Raw genomic sequence first — 23,099 nt, forward strand, 5'->3', positions numbered from 1 at the left:
AGAGTTTAATCCCAAAATGCTAACAAGAGACAAAGAAGGTCATTGTGCAGTGATAAAGGGCCCATTCATCAAGGAGATAAAAACAATAATATACATGCACCCAACATCAGAACATCTAACTATATTAAGCAAATACTAGCAGATCTGAAGGGAGAAGTAGACTATGACCATATTAGGGGACTTCAATACCACACTTTCCACAATGGATAGATCTATCCAGAGAGAAAATAAATAAGGAAATAATAAACGTGAAAGCCACATTAGACCAAATGAACCTAGCAGACATTTACAGAACATTCTACCCAACAGCTGCTGAATACACATTCTTCTCAAGTGCATATGGAACATTCTCCAGGATAGATGATATGGTATGTCACAAAACAAGTCTTAGCAGATATAAGAAGATTGAAATCATACCAAGTATCTCTTCCAACCACAATGGTTTGGAACTAGAAGTCAATAACAGGAAGAAAGCTGGAAAATTCACAAATATGTGGAAGTTAAATAATATGCTTCTGAACAACTAATGGGTCAAAGAAGAAATCAACAGGCAAATTTTAAAATGTCCTTATTTAAAAAAATAAAAAATGTCTTGAAAACAAAAAAACAATGTACCAAAACCTGTGGAATGCAGCAAAAGCAATTTTAGGAGGGAAGTTTATAGAGATACATACCTACATTAAGAAAAAAGAAAGCTCAAATAAACAACCTAACCTTACACCTCAAGGATCTATTTTTTAAAAACAAATTAAGCCCAAAGTTAGCAGGAGGAAGGAAATAACAAAGGAAATAACAGCAGAAATAAGTAAAATAGAGACCAGAAACACAAAAGAAGAGATCAACAAAATTAAGAGCAGGTTTTTTTGTTTTGTTTTTAATCCTCACCTGAGGATATTTTTTCTGTGGCTTTTCAGAGAGAGTGGAAGGGAGAGTAAGAGAGAGAGAGAGAGAGAGAGAGAGAGAAACATTGATTGGTTGCCTCCTGCATCAGCCCTGACCAGGGCAGGGGTTCGAGCCTGCAACTGAGGTACTTACCCTTGGCCAGAATCAAACCCTGGACCCTGCAGTCCACAGGCTGGCACTCTAACCACTGAGCCAAAGGAGCTAGGGCAAGAGCTGGTTATTTGAAGATAACCCAAATTGACAAATCCTTAGCTAGACTAAGAAAAAAAGAGAGACACCTCAAATAAATAAAATCAGGAATGAAAGAGGAGACGTTACAACAGATACCTCAGAAATATAAAGAATGACAAGAAACTACTGTGAACAATTAGATGCCAAAAATGGATAACCTAGAAGAAATTGATAAATTCCTAGAAACATACAACCTACTAAAGACTTAATCATAAAGAAATAGAAAATCTGAACAGACCAATAATGAGCAAGGAGATTGAATCAGTAATCAAGACTCTCCCAACAAAGAAAAGCCCAGGACCCGGATGGTTTCCGTGGTGAATTCCACCAAACATTTAGAGAACTGATGCCAATCCTTCTCAGTTCTTCCAAAAATGTTAACAGGAGGGAACACTCCCAAACTTCATTTATGAGGCCAGTACTACCCTGATACCGAAGTCGGAGAAGGACACTACAGGAAAACTAAGGCTCACTTCAGCAGCACATATACTAAAACTGGGACAATACAGAGATTAGTATGGCTCCTGCACAAGCATGACACGGAAATTTGTGAAGCATTCCACACACATACACGAAGGGAAGGGAAGGGAGAAGGAGAAGGAGAAGGAGAAGGAGAAGGAGAAGGAGAAGGAGAAGGAGAAGGAGAAGGAGAAGGAGAAGGAGAAGGAGAAGGAGAAGGAGAAGGAGAAGGAGAAGGAGAAGGAGAAAGAAGGAGAAGGAGAAGGGAAGAGAAGAAAGAAAAGAAAAGGAAAAGGAAAAGAAAAGAAAGAAAAGAAAAGAAAAGAAAAGAAAAGAAAAGAAAAGAAAAGAAAAGAAAAGAAAAGAAAAGAAAAGAAAAGAAAAGAAAAGAAAAGAAAAGAAAAAAGAAAAGAGAAAAAACTACAGGCCAGTATCCTATGTGCAGCAGGGAGCAGGTGCCGTCAAGGGACATACATGTAAAATTTCTAAAGAGATATGCAAAAAACTTTGTTTGCCTCTGAGAAGGAGCTTGAAGGTCTGTTATGGAGTGAGACTTATTTTTAGATTTTTGTTTTGTTTCATATGTTTTAACCTTAACATTAAAAAACTAACTTGAAAAGAGAGATCATAAATTTAAAGAGCTTATTAGCACATTGTCCCACAAATATTAGGCTCAATAAGTAAAAATTCCTTTCTTTTTTGTCTTCCGCTAAACATTTGCCACCCCTTTCCTTACCTCCCCCCACCCAACAGTATCTCCATTTGTGCATTTGATCAATAAATGTTAATTTCATGCATATTGTATGCTAGGCACTGCTCTAACAAGACAGCTGCTTGCATAAAACACAGTCCCTCCCTGCCTGCACAGAGCTTCTAGTCCCCATCGTCACCTCTGGCAATTTTAATTTAATTCCTGCCTCCCTAGCTTTATACAGGCCATCCTTGCCACACAAACCTAAAGTAGTTTGCCCATTCAACCTCCTTCATAACCTGACCCAAATTCTCCATAGCTTTCTACAGGCCAAAGCAATTCATACTCTTACAGAAACTTCAGAAAATAGAGACATGAGAAAGAAAGATTTGAACAGCTTGCACATCCCACCTAGAGACCATTTCTGCTCACACCTGGAGCACAAGCAGAAGGGAAAGGGCGCTGGGCCAGGAGTCAGGAGATTGAACTCTAGTTCTCACTGTCCCTTCATTCTGTGCTCCTTCCTTCTCTGAGCCTCAACTTATCTACACACAAAACGAGCAGCCCAATAAAATATCCCCTCTGGCTTTCCTCTGTGATTCTAAGTCAGTGGTCCCAAGCAGTCCACTCATCAATTAGACCAGCTGTGGGGAACCTTTCTTTTGACAAGGGCTATTTGTATATTTATAACATCATTCGCGGGCCATACAAAATTATCAATTTAAAAATTAGCTATGCATTGGGGAGGAAAAGGGACATCTGTAATATTTTAAACAAAAATTTAAAAATATTAAAAAATTAAAAAATTAGCTATGAAAAAAGTTCCTAGTTCTAGCCAGTTTTGCTCAGTGGTTAGAGCATTGGTCCTCAGACTGAAGGGTCCTGGATTTGATTCCAGCCAAGGGCATGTACCTCAGTTGCAGGCTCAATCCCCGGCTCTGGTCAGGGCACGTGCTGGAGGCAACCAATCGATGTGCCTCTCTCACATCAATGTTTCTCTCTCTCTTTCTCTCTCTCTCTCTCTCTCTCACTCTCACTCTCACTCTCCCTTCCACTCTGTCAGAAAAGCAATGGAAAAAATATCCTCGGGAGAGGATTAAAAAAAGAAAAAAGCTGTATTTATTGCATTTCAAGTCCCACCTGCGGTTGCCTTGGCAGGGCCAGACCAAATGGTAAGGCCCATGGGCCGGATGTCCCCCGCCTATGAATTGGACCGTTTTGCGGTTCTGGGTCTGTGGGTAGAAAGGAGCCAGGTCCATTGTAGGCAGAGATCAGACTTCTGGTCCTGCTGGAACTCCACTCTAGTGCAAAAGGCTAGAAGCCTATCCTCCTGAGCTGGCTTCCAAGATACCACCTTTGCAAATGAGTCATTCTGCTGCCTAAGGGTCTCATTGATGAGTAGACTGCTTGGGAGCAGGGAATGTAAGAAAAATAAATTTCTTGGCTTTTCTTGAAGCAACTGTCTTTCAGAGGGTGCACAAATAGAATGAGATTTCCTCCAAACAAGAGGAGAGCCTAAAAAATAACTCTAACTAGAATTGCTAGGAGCTGGTAGAGTCTGAAGTAATTTTCCCATTCCCTCCTTCAGAACCTGACCTAAATTCTCCATAGAGCCTCTGGACCCCCAAGGATTCTCAATATTCTCAGCAGAAGGGACTCATAGGAGCCTTGGGCCAGCTTCCTACTGCCCTCTGCTGGGGCTCCCTGGGGCTCGAGGTCCCTTTTCTCTTGGGCCTGCCTCTTCCCACATAGCATCTACTCCCCTTGGGTGGGCAGGTCCCAGGGATATATGCTTCCAGAACATACTGGCTTTCCCTGGACACTATGGCTTAAAGCTGGTGTCTGTGTGACCTGAAGTCTGAACCAGATTGTTCCTAAAGGCCACTGTTTTTGGAGAGGCAGGGCTGAGTGGCAGGGCAGCAATATGGCTGTGGAGGAGGGGGCATTCAGGTGAAATACCTTTAATAGAACTTTTTTATTCTGCTAAATTTTTGCTGTACATGCTTGAAAAATGCAGAGAGTAAGACTGAACTTAAGGGTGTAGATGCAGATTCTCTGGTCATTGAGCACATCCAGTGAACAAAGCTCCCAAGCTACAGCGCAGAATTTACAGAGCTCAAGGGCAGATTGACCCAGACAAGCGCTCTCCCTGCCGCACTGCGAGGATCCACACTGAAAAAAAACAGGTTGCTCCTAAACCAGGAGAGGAGGTGGCACAGAAGAAAAAGATAGCCCAGAAGAAACTGAAGAAACAAAAACTTATGACCCAAGAGTAAATTCAGCATCAAATAAATGCTAATAAAAGAAAAACAAAAAATACCTTTATCCTTGTTGCTCTAAAGAAGACAATTACATTAAAAGGCCTACAAAGTCCTGTGGCTCTGCCCCTGCCTCCCTCCCCCACACTCGCCTTGCTCCCTTCTGCCACAAGGCCAGTGTGCAGTCTATTGTGTGTCTAGAACACCCACCCCCCTCCCACATCACTCCCCCTTACTTCAAATAACAGCCCGAGAGTCGCCTCCTCAGGGAAGCCTTCTCTGCCCCCAACCGGTCACGGATGGTTCATGTGGCACCAGGTACATCTCCTTTGTAGCGTGGATCACAGTTGGCATCTACATTTGTATGGTGGTTATGTGATTAATATCTCTCTCCTCCAAAATCCTTTAGACTCCATGAGAGCAGAAACCATGTCTGGTTATGTATACTGTTGTATCCTAACGCCTAAAATAGCACCTGACACATATTCAGTAAATATTCATTGATCGGATAGATGTACAGGTGGGTGGATAGGACAAGAATATAGAGGGCCCAGGGCCATTGTAAGCCTTTAGGGAACGTTGCTGAATGAAGAATCGAGCAGGTTGAGCAGAGCCCAGATGACACATTTTACACCTGATTTCCAATCTTCAGGCAGGACAAGGCCAGAAAAGAATCTATTAGAATGTAGGAAAGTTATTTAGTCAGGACAGCAAAGGGCTTACCCTGCCTGCTCCAGGGCCTCTTCTGAAGGCGTTGGAGACTTGAATAGTTTCACCTGCTGTCAGAGCTCAGGGGTGATTTGCATAAATGACACTTTAGTTAGTATAGGGCTTTGTAAGTTACAAAAACCAATCATGATCTTTGAATTTTTGTGAATTTGTTCATAAATAAGAGTACTAATGTAGTCTCTCAGATGTGTCAAGCCCTCCAATGGTGGGATCTCAGGCACTGCAACCTGTTAGCTGGAGAGATGCAGGAGGGGCTCTGTCTAAAAGACCCTCAAAGAATACCTCGTTAGTCTTCCTTGAGGACCAGTCTTTGAGCCAAAAGCACTGTAGGTAGGGCATGAGGCCCAATGCTGAGGTCCCATGCTGAGATCCCAGATCAGTCAACGTGCCCTTTCCCTAGACTAGAAGAGTGGATGCTAGCAGAGCAGGACCCCAGGGTGACGCAGGGCCTTCCCACACCTCCAGCACGAGGTGGTCTCCCTGTCCCAAGTTCCCCACTAGGTATGGCATTCCAGGCCCAATACCATGGCCTCCCCATATTAGCCAGAGGCAAACCAGGAGCTCCAACCTGCAGCCTGTTGGTCAATGCCCAAGTGGAGGGCACAGCTCCAAAGCAGTCTCCCTCACTTGGCCCCCCCAAGCCGTGCTTACCCTTAGGTACAATGACTACCTGAACCAGAGGAGAGGCCCCTGGCAGAGACAGCACGCTTTCTACTTTTCCAAGTTGTTTCTCTCCTTCTGTGTCCTTCCCCCTCACCACAGTCCTGTGAAGTGGGGTTCCAGTAGACAGATGAGGAGCTACTACCCAGCAGTAAAGACCAAAACTCCTTTCAGTGGTGACCCTCCCATCCTTGGAGGAGTTTAAGCAGAAACTGAAGAGCTACCTGTGAGTAATGATTCCAACCCAAACCCTAACAGCTCCCAGGTCCTGTGGACTGTACACCGGCTCCTGTCTCTCCACAGGCCCAGGTCCTGTTTGTGCCCATCCGGGCTCTAGGGAGCAACCTGCCATTCCCTGCCCTGTTGGCCCTAACTAACAGCAAACAGCTCTGGTCATGTGGTTCCACTCTGTACCTCCTGCAGAACAGTCCTGCAGCTTGGCCTGAACTGGGCCCTCTGGGAGCTGACCTAACTCCTTTCCCAGACTTCTCTCACCACTACCAAGTTCACCAGCCGAACTAAATTACTCACTGGTCCCATGCAGTGCACATTGCCCCACCATCATACTTTGCTCATGCACAGGAAGCTCTATTCTTGGGGTACCCCCTCTTCCCCCTTGCCCAACATGTCCTTCAAGATGCCATCTCCTCGTGAAGCCTTCCCAAATTGTCCATGCTTTTTTACACGTTATCTGCACCTCTCTTCTGAAGCTAGTTTCTACCTTGTGAGGTTTTTACACTTAATGAGTAATGTAATATGCCTGTCAACGTTAAGAATCGCTCAAACCCATAGAGAATTTTTGAGTTTATTTGAGCTGAAACTCACAGCGTATGCCAGGGAGCTAGGTCTCAAATGCTCTAGAGAATAACAGTTCTACAGCTTCTTTTATGCATTTGAAATTAAGGAAAGGACATAAGGAAGATTACATAGAGCTGGGAGAAAGCAAGACCAGGATTGAATTACAAACTAGTTATGTGCTCTCACACTTCAGAAGGAGGGATCTGAAAGGGTGGTCAGGTATTAGGAGGGGGTTTCAAAGTGTGTTAACCTAGAGTCACAGAAATGATGGACAGGGCCTGCTTAAAGCAAAGATAAGCCTTTTAGTAAAGAAGTTATGTACCTGGGGCGGGACTACCCACCATGACCTGCCCAGTTAGGAATTCATGATCAGATCACCGTGTGAGGTAACTTTCCATAGAACCCCTTTTCTTCGCCCACGTGCCCCATGCCTCTCAAGGTGCAGTATCAGGTATGAGTCATCTTATTAGCATCTGGCCCAGCACCTTGCCCATAAGAGGCAATCAGTGAGTGTGTTTTATGAATAAATTGCTGTTCACCACAGTGTAGAATACATGTCACAAAAGTGCTCATTAAATAATTGCTGAGTGAACTGCTTTTTTACAATTCTAGACCTCACAGAGACTTTTTAAAGCATGTTGGGTATACAAAAAGACAGAACATAGCAAAAATCCCCTTGTACATATCACCTACCTTATTGGGGGGGGGGGGGGATTACAAACACAATTGAAACTCTCTGTGTATCTCAATCCTGCTCGTCTTCCCACTGGAGAGGACCACTATCCTGATTTGGTGGTTCGTCATACCCAACTTCTGCTGTATGTGTCACTGTTTGTGGTCACAGCAGCAGGTGATAGTGTAAGAAGCAGGGTGACTGCAGGTGAGGCTGGGATGCCATGAACACCTTGGAGATGAAAGGCAACTCTTATCCTTAGCTTAAAAGAGGTCTAATTTTTACTTATAGGTAACAAAATTAGAGAGAAACAATATAAAAGAGAACAGTGCCTAAATTCACTTAGATTTCTGGAGATTTAAAATTTTTATTTCTGTAAAGGATATTTTCATACATTAGAAATTAGCTAAAATGTTTCTATTCATTTTTTTTCTGAGAGTACATTTATTAAAGCTGGGGACAGGGAAACAAGGAAAGGCTTAGGATAGGAGAAGCAAAAGGAGAGAGCCTAGGCAGTGCTCTACTTTGGTTCTCTAGAAATGTTATAGGAAAAAGGGAGCTCACTGAGAAGTCAGAGAAAAGGGGCCTTGGAGACAGGTTCAGGGAGTTAGCCCAGGACAAGCTGCTGCTGACCTCTGCTCCCTTGGTTGCAAGTCTCATGGGGACCCTTAGAGTTTAGAAGAAAGAGAACAAAAGTACACCCCCCAGAAAAGGAGGGGTGTGGGCATGCTCCAAGGAGAGCACACCTTGTTTCTGTTAATTTTTAAGTTGACTTGTTTAGAAAAGCATGGGTTATTATTATTTGTACTTTTCTTAAAAAAAAAACAAAAAAAACCACACCTGTGTCTTGGCCAAGTGGCTCAGTTGGTTGGAGCATCGTCCGGTACACCCAAAAGATTACAGGTTTGATCCCTGGTCCGGGAGCATACAGGAGGCAACCAATTGGTGTTTTTCTCTACCCCCCTTCCATCCCCTTCTTTTCTCTCTAAAATCAATAAAAACATATCCTCAGGTGAAGATTTTTTTTTAAACTGAGAAAAAAGCTCATAAGAGGCATAGAGATATATGATAGGAGCACTAGGCTTCCTAGTGGCCTTAGTTTGAGTCTCAAAGTAGATTACCTTTTCTGAGCTTCAATTTTCCCATCTTTAATATGGGGGTAATTTAAAAAAAAATGAACTCATGCCAAACCTCCTTCCAAAGAAATCTGGAGTTAGTTTTTTTGGGAAGTTGTAGAAATCAAAGAAATATAAATGTGAGAGTACTTTTAAATTAAAAGCTGCAGGTATGTGGTGGTGTTAGCATCAGCATCAACAAAAGCAATATACGTCACCTAGTGGTGTAAAGGAGTAACTGCATCCAGATACAATTCAAATATTGTGCTCACTATACAGTGGGCATCACAATTCAGAGCCTTACAAGGACTACTGGACATTTAAGGAAAGACACTAACATAAAAGACAAACAAAAAAGTATTTCAGAGAAAGCAGTGTAGAGGTAGAAAAAATTTAAGATTATCATTAAGTATTCAGAGATGAGAAATATATCTATAAAACAAAAGATTTCTATAAAAAAGAAAATTCAGGGAACAAAAATGAGCTCGGAGTAGTGGTGAGCTGGATCTGGCCATAAGGGCTCAGAGGAGCCAACTGTTAAATTTTCAGGAATTCTGCAAGCCAGTCAAGCACAAGCATTATTAAAAATTTAATTATTCAGCCCGGCCGGGCATGGCTCAGCAGTTGAGTGTTGACCTAGGATCCAGGCTATCGGGGTTCGATTCCCGGTCAGGGCACATGCCCGGGTTGCGGGCTCAATCAATGACTCTCTCATCATTGATGTTTCTATCTCTCTCTCTCCCTCTCCTTTCCTCTCTCTGAAATCAATAAAGATATATTTTAAAAAATAAAAAAATAAAAATTTAATTATTCAAACTCAAAAGTAAATAAATTATATTCAAAACAAATGTAATAAATACTAAAACCTCACCATTTCCTAATTATTTTATACAACTTTTCTATTATCCAAGGTCGTAAAGTCATTTATGTTTATTGTTCCTGTATAGGGGAAATCTCATATAATGGCCTGCTACCAAGCGCCTGTCCCAACTCCACTGTGACATCCATTGGTAGCTTGAAATCTGCCATACTAGGAATTTTGGGGGGTTTTTAAAAATGTTTTTTATTGATTTGGGGAGAGAGAAAGGGAGAGGGAGAGAGAGAAACATCTGTGAGAGAGAAACATCAATCTGCTTCCTCCTGCATGCCCTCTCGCGGCATGTGCCTTGACCAGGAATTAAACCGGCAACCTCTTGGTGCATGGGACAAGGCTCAACCTACTGAGTCACACCAGCAACGGTTATAGCGGGAGTTTTTACACCACAGAAATAAACATTGCAAATCAGAGTTGTCTTCTCCCCACCCCCACCAGAGAGTTAAACATTTACCAACATACCAACATACATTTAACAACATAATAACATAAATACATAATATACACATATACATTTACCAAAATGCCACTGGCTCTGGGAAATTAAAAATATGAAGGCAGAAATGAAAAGCTTAGTAAGATTGGGAGATAAAAGTTGAAACCTCCCAGAAAGTGGGAAAAGAGACGGACGATAGCTGTACAAAGATGAAAAAAATTAGGGGATCAGTCCAGAAAGTCTAATGTGCAAATAATGAGTTCCAGAAAGAGAACACAAAACAGAGTGGAGAAATATTAAAGGAATAATTCAGGAACACTTCCCAGAACTGCAAGACAATTCTGAAACTAAAATAGCTTGAGTACCTTGCAGAACAAATGAAAAATAAAAACAAGGTATTATTAGAACTCTCAAAACACCAAACAATAAAGAGGTGATCCTAAAAGCATTGGGGGGAGGGGGGAAAACAAGTTCAAAATGGAGTGGAAATCAGATTGACATCTGACTTCTCAACAGCAGGTTGTCGTTTTTAATAAGCACTGATAACATTTTTAAGAAAAATTATTTCCAACCTAGAATCTATTCCCAGTCAAATTCTCTTTCAACAGTGAGAGTTGAAAAGACTTTTTCCAAAATCTCCATTTTTTTTTTTCATCCTTTATGTGCATTCATTTAACCAATATTTATTGAGGACCTACTATGTGTCAGACATTAAATACTAGGGATAGAGCAGTGAACAAGGTCCCTGCTCTGATGGGGCTTGCTTATAATCTGAAAATATCAATGTAACAGTTTAGGTACCCAGTACTCTGAAGAACAGCAGGTTTGGGGAGATGGAGTGCTGGGTGGGAGAGTGCTTTCTTAAGGGCCTTTCTGGTGAGGTTATGGTTAAACAGAGACCTAAATGTAGAAGCAAGCCATGTGGATATGTGGGGGAAGAGCCTCCCAGGCAGAGGAATTAACAAGGGCAATGGCCCTGGGAAGAGTGTGAAATCAGACTCATGTGACTGGCAAGGGTGGTGGGAGATACAAGGCAGAGGTAGCTGGAAGTCAGATCACAGGGGCCCTTTGAATTGATGCTTTCCATCTGTCCCTCCAGAGTGTTATGGGCCATTCATATCTTTTAAAGAGTTCCTTTAGAAGACACTCTCCCAATTCCTCAATTTGAGTGTGATATCAGTTTCCTGCCGTATCCTGACACTCCCTTGTAGGGCAAGATTAGGATTTTAGATTTTATTCTGAATGAGATGGGAACCACTGGAGGTTTTTGAGCATTTGGAACACATGAGAGTTACATTTTGAAAAATAATCCTAGATGCTGGATGTGGAAAAGACCTGGTGGGGGTCATAGGTGGCAAGAAGAGGCTTTTACGGTAGTAAGCATAAGGTGACTCAGACTTAGGTGGATGTAGTAGAGGTGTTAAGTGGTCAAATGAGATATATTGTTAAGGTAGAATTGGTGATCAAATGGTATGTAGTATAAGAGAGAAAAAAGGCAAGGATGACTCAGGTGTTTGGCTTTAGGGTAAGTCAAATTTCCATTTACTGAGATGAAGATGTCCTGAGAGAGCAGCCTTGGGCCATAAAAATCAAGAGTTCAGTTCGAAATAAATAAATTCCAGTTGTTTATTAGAGACTGAAGTGGGAATGTTGACTAGGTGGACACATATCTAAGGCTGGAGTTCAGGGAAGGTCTGCACTGGAGGTATGAATTTTAGTGTAGTACCCTCAAAAGTAGTATTTGAAGTCACAGGCTAGATGAAATTACCTAGGAGTTGGTATAAACAAAGAAATGAGGTCCAAGCATTGAGTCCTTTCTTCAGAAGCTCCTAGATGCTTTGCCAAAATGAAGGAGTAAACCAGACAAGAGAAAAACATGAGATGTAGAAAGAGGGAACCTGACACTGGGGGCAGGAAGAATCCCCACGTTGATGGTAAAAGGAGACCCCAGAACTATAGGTCTCAAGTGACTTGTCTGAGTTGGAGCTAGAATGAGGGTCCTGGGAGAGATACCACCAAGAAAAAAAACACAAAGATGTAAACTTGACTGAAGAAATTGAGATTTAAACTATGGTTCAGCCCTAGCCGGTTTGGCTCAATGGTTAGAGCATTGGCCTGTGGATTTAAGGGTCTCTGGTTCTATTACAGTCAAGGGCACGGACCTTGGTTTAAATCAGCCCCAGTCAGGGTGTGTGTGGGAGGCAACTAATCGGTGTCTCTCTCATATCGATGTTTCTCTCTCTCTCCCTTCCACTCTCTCTAAAAAGCAATGGAGAAAATATCCTCAGGTGAAGATTAAAAAATAAAAAGTAAATAAAATATGGTTCAAAGTTTGGGGATGAATTAGAGATAGGAACACAGAACAAGTAAATGGAAGAACAAGGTAATTACAACCATAATTTATGTAAATATAGAATTGCATCAACAATATATATAGAACATTCACAGATATATAAACATAAAATATTGATTTAACCATAAACTTACGAGGCTTCTAGAGGAAGAGGTATAAACCAAAAACCAAGAAATCATGGTACAAGGATATTTAGAGCAACTCCAGTTCTAAGTATATATCCAAAAGAATTGAAAACAGGGCCCTGGCCAGTGTGGCTCAGTTGGTTGAGCGGTGTCCCGTGCACCAAAAGGTCGCTGGTTTGACTCCCGGTCACCAATCAATGTTTCTCTCTCCCTCACCCTTACTCTCTCTCTAAAATGAATAAAAATGTATTTTTAAAAAAGAATTGAAAACAGGGACTCAAACAAGTACATGTATGAGTGTTTGGAGCAACACTGTTCAAAATAGCCTAAAGGTGGAAACAGCCAAATATTCAATTAACAAATCATGGTATATACTTACAGTGGAATATTATGCAGTCATAAAAGTGAAGTACTGATATATGCTACATGAATGAGTTCCGAAAACATCATGCTAAGTTAAAGCCAGACATAAAAGATCACATATTGCATGATTCCATTTACATAAAATTTCCAAAATACGTAAGCCTATGGGAACAGAGAGCCGATGAACGGTTTGCCAGGACCTGGGGGGACTGGAGAATGACAAGTGCTTTATGACTCTGGGGTTTTTGTTGTTTTCTTTAATCCTCACTTAAGGCTGTTTTTTCCATGGCTTTTCAGAGCGACTAGAAGGGAGAGTGAGAAAGAAAGAAACATCGATGAGAGACACATTGATTGACTGCCTCCTGCACGTGCCGGACCATGGCCAGGGATGGAGCCTGCAACCGAGGTACGTGCCCTTGGCCAGAATCGAACCTGGGACCCTTCAGTCCTTGGGCCGGTGCTCTAACCACTGAACCAAACCAGCTAGGGCATGACTATGGGCTTTTATTTTAGGGTGATGAAAATGTTTTGGAACTAAATAGGGGTGTTGGTCATATGGTATTTTGAATATACTAAATGCCTCTGAATTATTTTGAAATGGTGAATTTTACATTAATTTCATCTGTGTTTTTTTTTTTCAACCAGTACTATTTAGAAATAAGGGTTAGGGAGAAACAAGATGGCAGCCCAGGTAATAGCTGCACCCGATGCCTCCCGCAACCACATCAAAATTACAACTAAAATGCAGAACCACCGCCACTAAGAACCTCCTGAAATCTGGCTGAACAGACCTACAACCAGGGAGGTGAAGAAGCACTGAGACCAGTGGTGGGGGGGAACGTGGGTCGGGGCTGGATCCAGGAGACGGGGCCGCGGGCCCACAGCTGGTGCTGTGGGTAAACCCAGGAGGGAATCTCGGCGGTGGAGGTTTCCCCGAGGAGCAAAGGGTCCCAGCTCCACATCGGGCCCCCAGCCCAGGGCTCCAGGGCCAGGAACAGACGTCCCCACAACTTCGGGCTGTGAAACCAGCGGGACTGTTGTTGAGGGTCGCAGAGGCTGCGGGAGCCCCAGCAGCTCCTCTTAAGGGGCCACGCACGGATTCACTCAGTCGTGCTCCCTCTAAGCCCAGTGCTGGGCAGCAGCTGGAAAGGACCTGGGACACTCTGGGGGGAACTAACCTGCCTGAAGTCAGGGTGAGAGCTGGAGGGGCAGCTTTCCCCCAGGCAGAAGGGCTGGCAGAGGCCATTGCCCCTTTGGCGAGTCCTCCTCACACACAGCCAGCAGGCAGGCGCCATATTTGAATCGCCTGCACCTGACTCGCACCTTTGGCCCCACCCCTCCCCACCTGCAGGCTCATCCAAGCCGTTTCCAGTGCCTTTTCTATGCAAGTGCCTCTAGGGCCTTATGCTTAGGACTTTCCTAAAATCTCTCAAACAAGCAGCAGCGTGTCCCATATGGCTTGATAAGTGGCCCCAGGCCTGGCACTAGCGGCAGCCTGCATTGGCTCATAGCTTGGCCTCTCCTGGACAATGCCAAGTAGCAGCCATCTACGGATGGCCCTGGGCAAGGCACTGGCAGAGGCTGACTTTGCACCTCCTGGGAGGCCCCAGAGACAGTGCACCTGGTGGTCAGACTTGACCACGCTGGATTACAGCCCTACCACATCCATGAGTGACACAGTCAAGGGGCACACCTGGTGAACACCAAAGCTCCACTGAAGTAAATCCTGCTCCATAGGGGTGTCTCCAGCACAGCAGCTCTTTGGCGGTCATTGCAGCTGGTCCTCACAGCTGATTGGCAGGGGGGTCAATTCCTCCCAGTGACGCCAATAGCAACCAAGGCTCAACTACAACAGGACAGTGCACACAGCCCACTCAGAGGAGCACCTAGAAGGCCCAGCTCAGGTGACTGGGGAGGCTGAGCCACTGGACCCTACAGGACACCTACTACACAAAGCCACTCTATAAATTCCAGGAGACATAGCAGCTCTGCCTAATACATAGAAACAAACATCTGGAAGCAGCCAAAATGTGGAGGCAAAGAAACATGTCACAAAGGAAAGAACAGAAGAAATCTCCAGAAGAGGAACTAAATGAAACAGACCCAAGCAAGCTAATAGATACAGAGTTCAGAATTTTGTTCATAAGGATGTTTAAGCAGACTATTAGGGAAATAACTGAGAAAATCGATAACATAATAAAGTACCAATTTTAAACGAAGGCTACACAAACTGAAATGAAGAATAATTTACAGGGAATCAAATCAGCAATTTGGAACACGAGGAAACAAAAAACACCCAACCAGAAGGGCAAAAAGAAAAAAGAATCCAGAAACATGAAGATAGTGTAAGGAGCCTCTGGGACAACTTCAAGAGGCCCAACATTCGTCTTATTGGGGTGCCAGAAGGGGAAGAAAGAGAGCAAGAAATTGAAAACGTATTTGAAAAAATAAGTACAGAAAACTTACCCTACCTGGGGAAAGAAATAGCTTACAAGTCCAGGAAGCACAGAGGGTCCCAAACAAGAGGAACCCAAAGAAGCCCACAGCAAGACACATCATAATTAAAATGCCAAAGGTTAAAGACAAAGAGAGAATCTTAAAAGCAGCAAGAGAAAAGCAGTTAGTTACCTACAAGGGAGCACCCATACAACTGTCAGCTGATTTCTCAACAGAAACCTTGCAGGCCAGAAGGGAGTGGCAAGAAATATTCAAAGTGATGAAAAACATGGAAATACAACCAAGATTGCTTTACCCAGCAAAGCTATCATTTAGAATTGAAGGTCAGATAAAGAGCTTCACAGATAAGAAAAAGCTAAAGTTCATCACCACCAGACCAGCACTACAGGAAATGTTGAAGGGTCTTCTTTAAACAAAAGAATCTGATGAACTAAAAGATCCAGAGACATTGACACCTGCAACAGACGATCATATTTCAGAGGATAGAAGGAAGGGGGGTGGAGGGAAGAGATTAACCAAAGAAGTTATATGCATATATGCATAACCCATGGACACAGTCAATAACAAGGTGAAGGCCTGGGGAGGGGGTGGGAATGAAGTGGAGGGGGTCAATTGGGGGGGAAAAATGGGACATCTGTAATACTCTCAACAATAAAGATAAATTAAAAATAAAATAAAAAAAGAAATAAGGGATATTATATATCAGAGGAATAGCTGAGTTGAGGTTAGTCACCCTCGATTTCAGGCTGCAAAAGGGAAGGGACTATTTCCAATTACAAGTCTTATACAATGATATAACTTTTAACCTTTAAAAGACAGCATTTAAATTCAGCTCTGCAGGCATTTACTTTTTTGCCTCTATCTTATCTATTTTATGAGTTATTTATGAAAAGTAAAAACATTTATAAAGAAAATGTTTATTAAAGTTATCTTTTAATATATGTTACTGATGTTAAAAAATATAAAAATTACATTTACAATTTAAATTACATTTTTTCAATACAAAAAATAAACATTTCATTTTTTATTATTACATTTTCTTAACGTTTCACTCTTGGAAATGGTCTTCAAAAAGTTCTTTTTATTCTAAATTAGTTTTTGTGTGAAATAATTTGAAACAGTTGTCTACACACAGGCCTACGTTGCACTTTGAGCATCGAAAAACTGCGACTTTCTTTGCCTCAAAGTGAGCATAAGTGGCATCTGGCTTTCTTTCCTCTCTATCCAGTGCTCGTTATCTCTCGCGTGGAGGCGAACGACGCTTGTTGAATAAATGCTTATAACACTCGGACAACTTTGAGGGAACTGTTCACCATCGAAGCAGCAGGGGAACTAAAAAATCTTAGCCCAGAAGAGATAGCAACAGCAAGGGAAATCCAAGGCCTAAGCTGCTTGTTGTATCCTCCTCAGATAAGTAAGGGCCACTTGCACGTTGAAAGGGGCCTGTGTTGAGCGAGGGGAATCCAAGGCCAAAAGTTCGTTGTCAGATACTCATAAGGAAGTGCCAACGCAGCGTGTCAAAAGGGGGAGGTGTTAAGCGAGGAGGGGAGTTCCAAGACGTTTGTTGTTATAGATACTGCCCAGAAAAAGGGGGGCGGGTTAGCAGGTCAAAAGGGACATTTGAGAGATAAATAGTCCTGACATCATTACACACTCCAACCATCATCATAGAAGGAGCGAGAAATAACTCAAATGAAGTGGGAACGAAAGTTCCCATTTGGCCAGCGGGACCCACTCCTTGCCGGGAACTAAAGTTCCCTTTTGTCCGATAAAGGTTAAAGCTATATATATGCGTAACTTCAACTTACAAACCAGTAGGATTAACACACCTGTCACTTGAATATTAAATGAAGAGAACAGTTTTTGAAGGAAACCTTCAAGTCCTCGGTGCTCACATATGCATAATTTGGACAAATAAGATCCATATGCTGATTCCAACTGCGTCAAAATAGATGTACAAAGAAAAAGCATATGGAAACTTGTTTAGAAAGGGAGAATGAATGTCTAAGTTTGGAATACAGATGAAGACCAGACTAAACAGAAGGGAGAAGCAAAAAAAATTAAAAATTTAATTAGACTGATCCACTGGGGGGAAAAAAAATCAATAAAGAAAATCAGTAGGGACAGTATCAATAAAATTCTTAAACTTCTACAGCACAGCAAAAACATCATAAACAAGATGAAAATTGGGGAAAATATATTTTTAAAAAAGAAACTGGGAAACATATTTGTAGCACATGATTGAAGTTTCAGAGTAACAATGTTCCAAAACAGAAATTGGAATAGGGCATGAATAGACAATTCACAGAAAGTAAACATAAGATACTCATCAATAACCAAAGAAGTAAAACAGAATAGAGGATCATTGTCTCTCTTAACAAAGACTTAAACAATTAAAAACAATTTTGAAAGGATGTGGAAAAAACATTCTCATGTACTTTTTGAGTACTTATCAGTACACTTTGAAAGGCAGTTTTGCAAAATACACAAAATATAAAATATACATGCCAAAAGATCCCATTTCTAGGAATTTATCTCACAATAACTAGAAGGCAAATGGTTACATGAATTGAATACTATATGTCCACAACTAGGACATAAGTAAAAAAATATGGAATGATATATATTGTGTGATGACCATGTGCAAATGAGTGTCTCTAAATGTATTAGCAAGTTGGAGGGATGTTCACTAAAGAACTTGTTAGGGTTCTCTCTGAATGATTTAACAGCCACATATTACAGATTCTTGAGAATCTAAATCACACAGCCTTTTAAGTGGGAAGCCTGTTTCTGAAAGCCAAGTTGGACCCTCTGCCCATATCTAAAGGACTGCAGTTGGCTTTTACATTTTCTTACATTGTTTAATATCAAGTATATTACCTTTTTAAGGTATTAAAAAGCCTCCAACATGTAGTCTAACATTTGCAGTAATTGTTGACTTGATGGCAAGAATTAAAATATGTAAATACACCTTATAATATAAAAGAAAATCTAGGATGCTTTGAAACATCAAATGCCCCACATATATCTAACTAGTTTTTGGTCCAGAACCATCAATACCCACCATTTGCTAGCTACCTAGGATTTGCACAAGATTGCAAATGAGTTACCTTGTTTTACTCACTCTTGGAGATGTTTGCCTTATCAGTTGTTTATTCCTTTGTTTATGATGGTTAGCCACTTTTAAGACATAAACACAAAGCACAAGGGATTAAAACCTTAAATCTGCCCATCCAGGGTGGCTCAGTTGGTTGAGCATTGCCGGGTGCACAGAAAGGTTGCCAGTTCGATTCCCAGCACATAGGGAAGGCAACAGATTGATGTTTCTCTCTCTCTCCCTAAGCATGTCCTCAGGTGAGGATAAAAGGAAAAAAACACACCTTACATTTAACACTAGGTGAGAAATAGGTAAAATACTGAAGGTTTCCATACCTGTTTCCCACTTTTGTGAACCCGTTAGGAAGGGGACTGAATCAGCCTGCACACCCAGCATAAAGCATGTAACGCTGAGTAGGGAAATGGTCCTAAAGAACAAGGTAAGTGATTTGGGTGTCTATCCCATCCCCCCATAAGGCTATCGATGCTGTTAGGATATTGGTTTCTCTTTTTAATGTTTTTATTGATTTCAGAGAGAGGAAGGGAGAGGGAGAGACAGAAATATCAATGATGAGAGTCATCGATCGGCTGCCTCCTGCACGCCCCCTGCTGGAGATCAAGCCCGCAGGCCAGGCACATGCTCTGACTTGAATCTAATCTCAAATCTCCTGGATCAGGTAGATGCTCAACTGCTGAACCACACCCAGCCAGGCGAAAACAAGGACTTTGCCTAAGTCTTACCCTATTACTACTTATGGTAAAGCTTAATAATATAAACTTAGAAAAAAACCTGGTCCATATATATGGCCTACTTTAACTTTTTCTGAAGGAGTGTGGCTCTGTAAATCAGCCAGACATGCAGCTTATCATTTACTGGTCTTACAACCTTGAACAACTCATTCCAGTTGTTCAACAGAACTTTCAGACAGGGATACCCACGTACCTCATTAGGATGTCTTAAGAATTAATATTCTGACAATACCCAAGTGAGTAAATTTTACTTTCACTCATCCAAAAGTTGCAAGGCTCCGGGACCTGAGCTCACCTCAATTCTCCCTGTTCCCTCTGCTCCAGGTGGAACCGTGCTTGCTTACAGTTCCGCTAATCCCTTCTTCATCTTTAAGCCTCACGAGCACCTCAGGAAGAAGTATCACTTTCTTCCAAGGTCCCTCCATACTAAAAAATGCTCCTCCACAGACACTTTCACATATATATTTCCGATACATCAATCACAGCTCTACCTAAGTACTTAACATCAAGTGCATCAAAAATACTTAGAAACAATTCTGTCATGACGTCAAAACAATTAAGTCACTACTTCCTAGTCTCTTCCAGCCCCAATGAAGTTATAACCTGCTCAACTAGATGCAGTTTATAAACTGGATGCAGCCCTCGCTGGGAGGCTCAGTTGGTTGCGGGATGCAATAGTGGATGCCATCTTATAGCTCTCTGTGGAATTACACAATTCTAATTCTGCTAAAACACTTCTACATCAAAAAGATCAACACATATGAATCACTGATACATAACTTTTTAAGGGAAAGAAATACAAAACATGCTTCTAGTTAAACAATGATTTTATTGCTTGGTACATAGACATTTTATGCAACCAGGGCAGAGGCTGTGGATGACTCGCTGAAACGGAAAAAAGGGGGAGGGGAAAAGACTGGGTTAATACAGGTCCTCCATATTCATTCATATAATCTCCCAGCTAAGGAGTTATTTCCAAACAGCTAAAATAATCCCAAATATATAAAATACACCAACTGCTGAGTTCTTGAGTCAGTTCATTGTGGCTCAAGCATAACAAATTTAAGATGCTCACTCAGACATCCAAGGAAGAACTGGCCAACATAAGGTAAAACCTTTCTGGTGGAAACTGCGAATGTTTGGAAATCAATCATCATAGTGAGCAACTGATGCAAAAATAAATACAACATAAACACATGGGAGCAGTGCAAGAACTGAAACTTTACCCACTATCTAAAAGGGATTCAAAGGGCTTCTTCATATTCTAAATCGGGGGTTTGCAAACTATGGCCCTTTTCTTGTCTGCAAATAAAGTTTTGATGGAAAATGGCCACACCCATTTGTTTATGTATCGTCTATGGCTGTATTCCTTTTACAGTGGCAGAGCTGAAAGAGTGGCTAAATTACTACATTAACTATTTGGCTAACTCCTGTTCTCGTTAACAAATAAAGTTGATACTTACTATTTCCAATTGGGGGGAAGGACTCGTTTGGTCTTGTAATACCGAGCCAACCGGTGAATACGGCTCTCGATCAGAATCAGACGGAACTTAGCATCCTTATCCTAAAAATAAAAAGTCACAAAATTCAAGAAAACCACTCAAAACAACTAAACAATATTTTAACAAAGGAATGTACAGGCACCATACACTTTAATGAAAAGTTACCCAATGCCCTAAAATAGAATTACAAGCTCAGGTTCATGTGGTTACATTAAGTCCTTAAGGGAATTCAAGGTTTCCTTCCACAAGACTGAGCAAGAATGATTTGTAAAACTTAGCAAACAAACAGCTCAACATTTTCAACCAACCGAATATACTGTAACTAAAGGAGCCAAAGCTCCCCGCCAATCTCTTCTGGTAGAATTTTAATTTCAAAGCAACTTCAGTGTGACTAGTTTGTGCCCTAAACCACCTCATAATTCAAATGAGGTGCATTATATTTTATTGAAGTTAGCACAAGCAATTCTATTCTCTTACCTTTCTGTTCCTCTCAAGATGCTTTCGAACAGCAACAGCTTTCTTAATTAAATGGTAGAGGTCCTCAGGAAGATCAGGAGCAAGTCCCTTGGACTTAAGAATTCTCAAGATTTTATTGCCTGTCACAAAACGCACTTGAGCGACGCCATGTGAATCTCTCAGGATCACACCTGTAAAGGGAATAATATTTCATAAATTCCCACACCAAACACACATACCGGAACATGTGCTGTGAAGACTGAGATCAAGTTGCTTTTCATCTGTACGATGGGGCTCACTTTTATATTTTATACATCACAGAAACCGACATGAGAATTCACACAAAGCTCACTCAGACATCCAAGGAAGGTTTACCCAACACTAAGGAAAACCCTTCTGGTGGAAACTGCGAATGTTGGAAGACCATCATCATAGTGAGCTTGCTGGAGTAGAGGACATCAAAGCTATAAGATTCCAGCTATGTAAGCTACGTACATTTGCTCAATTAAAACCAGCTAACGTTTACTAAGAACACCAGCTACTCTTCTAAAAATTTAACGTACCTTATTTAAAAAAAAAAAAAATCTCAAAAACAGCACCATCTACTTGAGAGTCTGCTATGTAGTTCCTATTGTGTGTGATGCCTCCAGTACACTACATGCTCCAGTAGAGCAAATATGATGCCCTTCTTTTTTTTTTTCTTTTACTTCTGTATGTATTCTCAGGGTCCAGAACCACATAGCAGGCAAAGATTTGCTGAATGAAGCCACTTGCAAAGTCACACATAGCTGAGGGTCAAACCACATCTAAATGCAGGAAAGTGTGACAAGCACTCTTGAGCAGCCAATCTTAACTCCTTCACCTAAAAGCCACACTGTGCCTCAGCTTCCTCAACTGTAAGATGGGGAAAACTACTAGTATTTACTTGAAAGTATTGCTGTCAGAATTAAACGAGATCAGTATACTAAAGTGCTTAGAACCATGCACTTAGGAGAATGCCTAGCCCATTGTAAATATCTATTAAATTTTGGAGAATGCTTTCATAATTTCACCGTCTTCAGAGAACTTCAGAGTTTAACAAAGGAAGACTACGTCTGGGTCATTAATAATAAAGCCAGGAAAAAGTACAAAACGTTTTCAGGCACCTATAAGACACATTTACCACCCCTCCCATTTCCAGCAAGTACACGAGGGCAGGCGGAAGGGGCTGCATTAGACAAAAACACTCACCGATTTGCGAGGGAGTCAGGCCCTTCTTGGCCAGTTTGTAGATCTGCTCCTTCACGTCGTCAGACGTCAATTTCAGCCACTGTTTGCAGAAAAGAAAGCGGCCTTAGGACGACACACCTGGGATGGTACCGGAGCACAGCGGACCCTCCACCCTCGAAGTCGCGCTCCTCGTGCACACATGGCCCCCATCCCCGCGCCACTTCCCCGGAGCGAGGAATGGTATCTTCCCCGCCCCCCCCGTTCCCGTTCCCGTTCCCGTCCCAGTTCCCCCGGCCCTGGTTCCCGCACGCTACTTACGGTGGGGACGCTGCGGCGGTAGGGCAGAGCCGACTGGGACAGGCCCTTCCTGGGGAGAGAAGCAGGCTTGGGTGAGTAGCGCTCTGTGCCACAGCGGCTTAGAACACCATCCCCTCGACCCGCTGCCCACTCTCGCTCCCTCCCCCGAACCTCGCGGCCGAGCCCTGCACCCCGCAGGAAAACCCGAGCTCACCCGGGAGCGTGCATGCGACCCATGATGGCGGCGGACTAGCAGCAGCAAAAAGAGCGAGAACTGGCAACGCCGCAGGAAGCCACCCAGGCCGCAGGAAGTGACCTCACACGTCCCAGCTTCCTCGCCTGCCGCAAGGCGGCCTACGTCACGTGGCGGAGCCACATATCCCGAAATGCATTTCCATGCGGCAGCGGAGTCCTCAATCAGCCGGACTACACATCCCGGCATGCATCAGGCTTGGAGGCGGCTCCGGCCAGAGCGGGAAATTAAGTCCGCTTCCAGCCGGAACTGGGCGCGTTTGAAGGTGCAGCCGGCGTCAAGACCGTGCAGGTTCGAGTCCGCACTGGGAGCGGGCATGGGGCCGAGACAGACTCAGGGATTGGTGGACTTAGTCCCTGCACTAGGCAAGGCCGTTATCTGGCGCCCCAATTCCCAGCGAATTTGGGTGCC

The 23,099-nt window shown here is 42.6% G+C and overlaps 1 protein-coding gene and 3 non-coding genes across 4 annotated transcripts; 1 reads left to right on the top strand and 3 right to left on the bottom strand.

Annotated features, from left to right (window-relative positions):
* The first annotated feature begins 1,599 nt into the window (after nucleotides 1-1,599).
* On the top strand, nucleotides 1,600-1,703 carry LOC148092017 (U6 spliceosomal RNA). Its single transcript, XR_015715365.1, has one exon. It is a non-coding gene; the product is annotated as a U6 spliceosomal RNA (small nuclear RNA).
* An 18,077-nt stretch (nucleotides 1,704-19,780) lies between these two features.
* RPS13 (ribosomal protein S13) lies at nucleotides 19,781-22,749 on the bottom strand. The gene is made up of 6 exons (XM_016225163.2): nucleotides 22,650-22,749; nucleotides 22,457-22,505; nucleotides 22,160-22,238; nucleotides 20,951-21,120; nucleotides 20,435-20,535; nucleotides 19,781-19,856 (listed from the first exon to the last, which is right to left on the bottom strand). Exons 1-6 carry the CDS (start codon nucleotides 22,670-22,672, stop codon nucleotides 19,823-19,825), a joined length of 456 nt encoding a protein of 151 aa, XP_016080649.1. The 5' UTR covers nucleotides 22,673-22,749; the 3' UTR covers nucleotides 19,781-19,822.
* Nucleotides 20,043-20,133, bottom strand: LOC148092018 (small nucleolar RNA SNORD14). Its single transcript, XR_015715323.1, has one exon. It is a non-coding gene; the product is annotated as a small nucleolar RNA SNORD14 (small nucleolar RNA).
* On the bottom strand, nucleotides 21,278-21,367 carry LOC148092019 (small nucleolar RNA SNORD14). Its single transcript, XR_015715360.1, has one exon. It is a non-coding gene; the product is annotated as a small nucleolar RNA SNORD14 (small nucleolar RNA).
* Nucleotides 22,750-23,099: the final 350 nt, after the last annotated feature.

Source organism: Miniopterus natalensis, chromosome 11 (assembly GCF_054644295.1).
Source record: "Miniopterus natalensis isolate mMinNat1 chromosome 11, mMinNat1.hap1, whole genome shotgun sequence".
Taxonomy (NCBI): domain Eukaryota; kingdom Metazoa; phylum Chordata; class Mammalia; order Chiroptera; family Miniopteridae; genus Miniopterus; species Miniopterus natalensis.

What these genes read in the sequence shown, in the direction of transcription:
- RPS13 (XM_016225163.2), bottom strand. Translation starts at nt 22,672, where the DNA reads ATGGGTCGCATGCACGCTCCCGG. An exon ending in CCTGACTCCCTCGCAAATCG is followed by an intron (nt 21,121 to 22,159) that starts GTGAGTGTTTTT and finishes TTCCCTTTACAG; the next exon opens with GTGTGATCCTGAGAGATTCA. An exon ending in CTTCCCCCCAATTGGAAATA is followed by an intron (nt 19,857 to 20,434) that starts GTAAGTATCAAC and finishes TTTCCGTTTCAG; the next exon opens with CGAGTCATCCACAGCCTCTG.